The sequence below is a fragment of the Vitis vinifera genome, chromosome 13 (assembly GCF_030704535.1).
Source record: "Vitis vinifera cultivar Pinot Noir 40024 chromosome 13, ASM3070453v1".
Classification (NCBI taxonomy): Eukaryota; Viridiplantae; Streptophyta; class Magnoliopsida; order Vitales; family Vitaceae; genus Vitis; species Vitis vinifera.
The window spans coordinates 16,082,580-16,089,529 of record NC_081817.1 but is presented as its reverse complement, the minus strand read 5'-3'; the positions used below and the strand labels follow the sequence as shown (position 1 = coordinate 16,089,529).

The 6,950-nt window shown below is 37.2% G+C and overlaps 1 protein-coding gene across 6 annotated transcripts; it reads left to right on the top strand.

The window, feature by feature from the left end:
• Positions 1 to 787: 787 nt before the first annotated feature.
• On the top strand, positions 788 to 6,871 carry LOC100268121 (protein argonaute 4A). 6 transcript variants are annotated; one of them, XM_059742245.1, is made up of 24 exons: positions 1,075 to 1,522; positions 1,710 to 1,751; positions 1,840 to 2,031; positions 2,132 to 2,337; positions 2,437 to 2,655; positions 2,743 to 2,879; positions 2,956 to 3,053; positions 3,135 to 3,232; positions 3,326 to 3,497; positions 3,572 to 3,688; positions 3,778 to 3,885; positions 3,997 to 4,059; positions 4,149 to 4,262; positions 4,345 to 4,510; positions 4,605 to 4,723; positions 4,820 to 4,957; positions 5,038 to 5,168; positions 5,317 to 5,382; positions 5,530 to 5,593; positions 5,668 to 5,779; positions 5,868 to 5,941; positions 6,041 to 6,135; positions 6,312 to 6,343; positions 6,483 to 6,871. In XM_059742245.1, the coding sequence occupies exons 3-24, from the start codon at positions 1,849 to 1,851 to the stop codon at positions 6,638 to 6,640; spliced, it is 2,670 nt and encodes an 889-aa protein (XP_059598228.1). In that variant the 5' UTR covers positions 1,075 to 1,522; positions 1,710 to 1,751; positions 1,840 to 1,848; the 3' UTR covers positions 6,641 to 6,871. The 6 variants fall into 6 exon arrangements, with proteins under 6 accessions (XP_019079568.1, XP_059598229.1, XP_059598228.1 ...); XM_019224023.2 differs by lacking the exon at positions 1,075 to 1,522 and adding an exon at positions 788 to 862 and having other exon boundaries at positions 1,710 to 2,031; XM_059742246.1 differs by lacking the exons at positions 1,075 to 1,522; positions 1,710 to 1,751 and adding an exon at positions 823 to 862.
• The last annotated feature ends 79 nt before the right edge of the window (positions 6,872 to 6,950 follow it).

The following is a 6,950-nucleotide window of genomic DNA, read 5'->3' as shown; positions in this document are numbered from 1 at the left end:
ACTTTAAAATACTTTTTAGTATAAAAGAAAAAAAATAGTAAATATATTTATTTTAAATAGTGTTTTAATCATTAAATTATTTACTTGTAAAATGTAAAAAATAATTTTTATTCATTTAAATTAATATTTTTTTCAAAAGTATGTTCCAAAATAATTTTTGAATCATTAATATAATTTTTATTTATTTATAATTTAAAAATAGAAAATAATGTTGATTTTTCAATTATTTTTAAAGGAGTTTAAAAAATAATAAAAAATAAAAAAATGATTAAATAAAGGAGAATTTTATGGATGGGGCATGTAAAGAGTGATGGTATAAAGACAAAATGATGGGTGTAAGTAAAAAAGGGTATTTTTGTCTATTCCAACCTCATATCCTTACAATCAATTATAGGTGTTTGGAGGATCTTTTATTAATTTTTGGGCCCAACTGGGCCCAAAACACAATTCTCCCAAAAAAAAATGCAATATTAAAAGAAAAAACATAAATGAAAATAAAATATTAAAATTTCAAATAAATTTTCTTATATTTGTTTTTTTTTTATTTCTCCATTAAAGAAATAAAAAATTCATATTTTAAATTTTTTTTTTTTTTAAAAAAAAGATCAAGTAGAGGGAGAAAGGAAACATTCCCAATAGTGGAAAGCGTGAAACTTGAGGATATTGGAAACACGTTTGAGATGTTCCTATGAACAAGAGTGGAAAGGCTATATATACAAGGAGACACTACCGAGGACACGTCTCAGACGAGGAGAGGTATACAGCCAAACTAATATATATACATATAGTTAGACTCCTTTCCCCAACCTATTATTCCCAGTCCTAGGGGGTTTCTTTTTTTCTCTCTAGAATCAGACGTGAGGTGCTCTTCTCCTCACTCTCACTCTCTGTATCTCCTTCTCTCTCCCATCTTCAAACTGTTGTCGATCTCATGTGTCCATGTACAAGACTGTAACTTTGTGTTTTAGAGTTGGTTTAACGTTGTTGAGTTTTCTTGTTTGCTCGTTTGTTTTCTTTTTCTTGCTTTTTCCTTGCAATTAGTGCAGTACAACCATACGGAAGTTCTGTTTGTTGCAGAGAAAATTCTGAAAAGTAACGAAACTGACATCTGTACTTTTCTTTTTCCTTTTGGTGTTTCTTCTTCTTCAAGAAACAAATTAATATACTAGTGTGCTCTATTTTGAGTTGTTTCTTTGAGGGAATAGGCAACCGTCTTAATAGTTTGTTTGGCTTCTGGGAAAGTTATACTCTCAAATAACAATAGAGAAAGAGAAACTTGTCGTCTCGCATATTATTCAATCTTTGGTTATTTTATTTTATTTTTTGTGAGACAAACAGCACAAGAAAAGGCGTTTCAAGATTACTTTCGGTTTTGTTTTTGGTCTTTTTTTGGATTTCTCTTTGTGTACGGTTTCTGGATCTCTTCTGTTTCATCAGATGCAGAAAAAGCATAATTCTTCTCCGTGATTTGCTGTTACAAGAGCATCAGAGTTCTTTATCTGATTCTGGTTACTACCACAAGGTTTTTTGGCGATGACTTAAGATCCTAAGAACAAGAAGAAACATGGGTTTAAGCATGTCCTTCGTTTTTTTTTCTTTTTCTTTTTCTTTCTCTTTTTTCTCATTTTCTCTTTTCTATTTCTTTACTACTACAAGTGTATAATCTTCAAGATTATAATAAATTTGATCTCCTTTTCTCGTGGACGTAGGTGATCACATTGACCCACGTGAATAATTTGTCTTCTCATAAGGTTTCGGAGCTAACAAGAAATGTCTGCTTCTTGATTAATTCGTTCAGTGGGACATCTGAATTAATCAGAAGTGTTGCATTGATCTCAGAATTTAACTATGGAATCCCAGAAGCCGCCAAATGCTGAACCTGCTAAGAGATCATCATCAATTCCAAATCGACTCCCAATGGCAAGACGTGGACTTGGGAGAACCGGCGAAACTATACAACTTGTAACCAACCATTTCAAAGTTTCCATGCACTCCAATGCGAACACTGGTGCCCACTTCTACCAATATAATGTACCTCCTGAGTCCTCCTCTCTCCTTTGAAAACACAACATATGTATGTTGTTCGAGATCAACAACTTGATTTTCTCTTGAAATATTTGTGTTGGTATAGGTATCTCTGGCTCATGAAGATGGGCACCCGGCTGATGCCAAAGATATTGGCAGAAAAGTTATGGACAAAGTTCATGAGACTTATCACACTGAGATGGCTGGTATGAGCTTTGCCTATGATGGCGAGAAGAGTTTGTTTACAATTGGCTCTCTTCCAAGCAAAAAGCTCCGATTCACGGTTGTCTTGGAGGATGCATCATCAAATAGGTATAAATGCACATTGTGTTGTTTGAAATTTGCTCGGCTACTTTTGACTCTTGATCAGGTGTTTGTTTTAGACATTAACTTGGTGGTTGTTTTGTACAGAATATCAACTACAAGAAACATAGACAGCCCTGATGATGGGAGTGACCGAAAAAGATCAAGGCGTCCCTACCATTCCAAAACATTCAATGTGGAGATTAGTTTTGCAGCCAAATTCCCAATGGATTCCATTGTAAGGGCATCATACGGCCAGCCATCAAAGCACCTCCAGGACGCCGCTCGGGTTTTAGACATCATACTAAGGCAGCATGCAGCAAAGAAGTAAACTCTAATTGGCCTTGTGATTTTACTGGGACTTAGACATCACACTCTGCTAGCATCGTAACTCTGCTCAATGTTCATCTCCAGGGGCTGCCTTGTTGTCCGACAGTCATTTTTTGACAATCTACCTAGGAATTTCACACCTTTGGGAGGTGGTGTTCTTGGATGTCGAGGTTTCAATTCAAGCTTCAGAGCTACTCAAGGGGGTCTATTCTTGAATATGGGTAAGTTTTTATACTGCAATGCTGTCCCTCGCATCCTTTTTCCACTAGTTGTTAATTTGTTTCCATCTGGGCACAGATGTCTCTACCACACTGGTCATACAGCCTGATCCAGTGAGAGATTTTCTCGTCTCTAATCAAAATGTTAAAGACATGTATCACATTGACTGGAGCAAGGTAATCCAAGTTCTCCCTCAATTCTAACGCCTTGTTTACTAAAACTTTGGTAATCAAACACTCTGCAAGTGTGTTTAACAGGCCAAAAGGATGCTAAAAAATCTGAGGGTCAAAACTTTACACTCCAATGCAGAGTGGAAAATCAGTGGATTGAGTGAGAGGACCTGCAGAAATCAAACGTGAGCTTATAATTTGTGATTTTCTTGATAGATGTTAATTGTTTACTAGTGATCTCTGAATATGCTAATTTGCCACTTCCTTTCATGTCATAGCTTCTTAATGAAACAAAGAAATGAAGGGCCGGATGGGGATGAAGTCCGAAGTGTTGAAGTAACAGTTTATGACTATTTTGTCAAACATCGAAAAATAAGTTTACAGTATTCTGGGGATTTTCCATGCATCAACGTTGGGAGATCAAAGCACCCCGTCTATATTCCTCTCGAGGTGACTCATACATAGCTTTAAACTTTCAGTCTGCTGAAGCAAACAGCATACTCATATTTTTCTTGTGTATGCAGCTTTGCACATTGGTTTCCTTGCAACGCTATACCAAGCCATTGTCTACTCAGCAGAGATCTTCACTTGTGGAGAAATCACGACAAAAGCCTCAAGAACGGATGCGAGTCATAGAACAGGCAGATTTTATACTCTAAATGACTCAATTGCTTTTGGTATTTACTTGTGTATTATATACATGATCTTTACACGGTTGAACCCTTTGCAGGCATTAAAAAGCAACAAGTATGATGCAAACCCAATGCTCCGTTCTTCTGGAATTTCAATTAGTACTCAATTTACACAAGTTGAAGGCCGTATCTTGCCGACTCCAAGTGTAAATACTTCTTCCGATAAAATTTTGACACCCCCCCATCATTACAATTTGTTTTGCATTGTCTACACCCCCCTTCTTACAGGCTCCATCTCTGTTGTTATCTCACTGCAGTTGAAATCAGGCAATGGGCAGGACTTGTCACCTCGAAACGGAAGGTGGAACTTCAACAATAAGGTGCTGTGTTTATGGTTTTGCCTTTTCTTTGACCTGAAAACATCTTGGTAACACACACTCCTGACAATCATTCCTTCAACTTTGTGTAGGAACTAGCTCAACCAACAAAGATTGACCCTTGGCTTATTGCAAGCTTCTCATCACGCTGTAATATGAAAACACTGATTCAGGATCTCATTAAGTGTGCAAAAATGAAAGGAATTGTGAGTCTTGTCTGTTTCTGTCAATTACAAGATTAAACTGATTTCACTCTCCTAACTTGATCTGTATTTTATTTTCCTATAGTCCATGGGATATCCGGCTGAAATTTTTACAGAGAATCCTCAATATATGCGACAACCAGCTCCTGTTAGAGTGGACAAGATGATTGGCACTATGATGTCACAATTCAGACGTTTGCCCCAGTTTATTCTTTGTATTCTTCCACAGAAGAAGAACTGCGACATCTATGGTTAGTCCTTGCTTGCTTTGAAACCAAAATGTGAAAAATGTAACGACTTATAACTCATTTCTCTAACAAAAACAATGATTTTTTTTAATTGAAGGTCCATGGAAACGGCAATGCCTTTCAGGTTGTGGAGTTCCCATACAGTGCATTGCACCATCTACACCAGTAGTGAATGATCAATACCTCACTAATGTGTTGTTAAAAATCAATGCCAAGGTGGATTAGAGAATTACTCATCATCCCATTTGTATGTCATCTGGTTTTCACACATTGATATAGTCTTTCTACATTTTTCTTTCTGTTTCTCTACAGCTTGGGGGTTTGAATTCTTTGTTAACTATGGGATATTGTCCATCCCTTCATTTGATTTCAACGATACCCACTTTAATCCTTGGAATGGATGTGTCCCATGGCTCTCCTGGTCGGCCTGATGTGCCGTCTATTGCTGCGGTAACATATACTTCATCAACATTTTCTATTCTTATTGGTTTTTTATTAGATGCTAAGTTTTCCTCTACCCCAATTCTTAGGTGGTAAGTTCCAGGCATTGGCCATCGATTTCTCAATATAGAGCTACAGTCCGTACACAGTCTCCCAAACTTGAGATGATAGATTCTCTATTCGAGCCTCTGCCTAATTCCAAAGATAGTGGCATAATCAGGTTGGCGATATTCCATGTTTTGCTTGTGAAAATCATGGTTCCCTGAACAAGTTTTCTTGATTAGCTCAATTCCTTAAAGAATTAAAATTTTCTTCTTGCTGAGAAAAGGATCACTGTATCCATGTTTTTTTTTCCCCATCAATAACAGGGGCACCCTGTTGGACTTCTATAAAACTTCAGCAAAAAGGAAGCCTGAACACATAATCATTTTCAGGTATGATTTAGTATTCCATTTTGCAAAGACAAAAAATAAAGGTGTCTTGGTTCATACTTGAGTTTCATCTAATTCTAATCTTGTTTGTAAAAGTTCAACCTTGTCTTGGCTCTTACCCTGCATCTTCTTCTTCATTTATCAATTCAGGGATGGAGTCGGTGAATCGCAATTCAACCAAGTCTTGAACATTGAACTGGAACAAATAATTGAGGTGTGTGCCCCTAATTCCTTTCTTGGGTGGAAAACATTGGTCATTTTAACTAAAAGGATGTTTATTTTCTTCAGGCCTGCAAACTCCTGGATGAGCAATGGCATCCAAAGTTCATGGTGATTATTGCACAGAAGAATCACCATATAAGATTCTTCCAGAATGGATCCCCGTCTAATGTTCCTCCCGGTTTGTCCCCTCTTTACCATCTCCAGAGCCAAGTGCAATCGTAAGTCATGTGACATAACCTTTTCTTTTGCCTTGATTTCTTGTGCAGGGACAATCGTGGACAACACAATATGTCATCCAAGAAACAATGATTTCTATTTGTGTGCACATGCTGGGATGATTGTAAGCTCACTTATGGTTCTTAGTTTCACTGTTTTCTTTCTTTTGCTAAGCTTGGAGTGGGACGTAGTCATGAATCAGAACTTGGTTTTAACTTTACAGGGGACAAGCCGGCCTACGCATTACCATGTATTGCTGGATGAGCTTGGCTTTTCAGCAGATGACTTGCAGCAACTTGTGCATTCCTTGTGTTACGTGTAAGTAGATATTCATATTTATTCTTTATGCTTGGTGCCTGAGCCTTCCATGTTCACCTTCAGCATGGACCACACATGATAGAGAAAAAGAAGGATTGTTTTGCATTGCAAATGTTCTCGTCTTTGATCTCAAGAAATTTAAGACTAATTATAGATATATTTCACAACTCATGCAGATATCAGAGGAGCACCACGGCTGTATCTCTAGGTAATGAATTCTATTAACTATTTGCTTTTGCAAAGGAGTTGTTTGTCACTGCAATTGCCTACAAGTTGAGGCAGGGGTTGGTTATCTTGGAATTGCAACAAATGTGCTAAATGTGGGTTGTTTTTGTGGTGTTGTGCAGTGGCCCCAGTATGCTATGCTCACCTGGCTGCAGCCCAAGTTGCCCAGTTTATCAAGTTTGAGGACTTGCCGGAGTCATCCTCTGGTCATGCTGCTGCTCCAGTACCACAGTTGCCCTCCTTCCATGAGAAGGTCGCTGATACTATGTTCTTTTGCTAAGCTTTGAGGCAGAGTTTATGGATGTTCTTGGGACTCTTTCTTGTTTTTTCTTTCTTCGCCTTCTTTTTCCAAATTCAGTGTTGTGAAGGTCTCCATATATCACAAGCCGTGGCTCATCTTTATACTCGGTTTTTTTTCTTCTTATTTTGGCATTTTGATACATTTGGAGAATTCTGTATACAATTCGCTAGTGGGATGATATCTTTGATGGAACGAATATTTTCCTATGAACTTTAAGATCTGTAAGATAAATGCATTTCTTATTCATGTGTGTAAAAATTCATGTATTACACATGCTTTTAAAACAATT

Coding starts and splice junctions, on each gene's coding strand:
- LOC100268121 (XM_019224023.2), top strand. CDS start 1,849: ATGGAATCCCAGAAGCCGCCAAATGCTGAACCTGCTAAGAGATCATCA. Junction 3,886..3,996: donor GTATCTTGCCGACTCCAAGT/GTAAATACTTCT, acceptor ATCTCACTGCAG/TTGAAATCAGGCAATGGGCA. Junction 6,344..6,482: donor CACCACGGCTGTATCTCTAG/GTAATGAATTCT, acceptor GGTGTTGTGCAG/TGGCCCCAGTATGCTATGCT.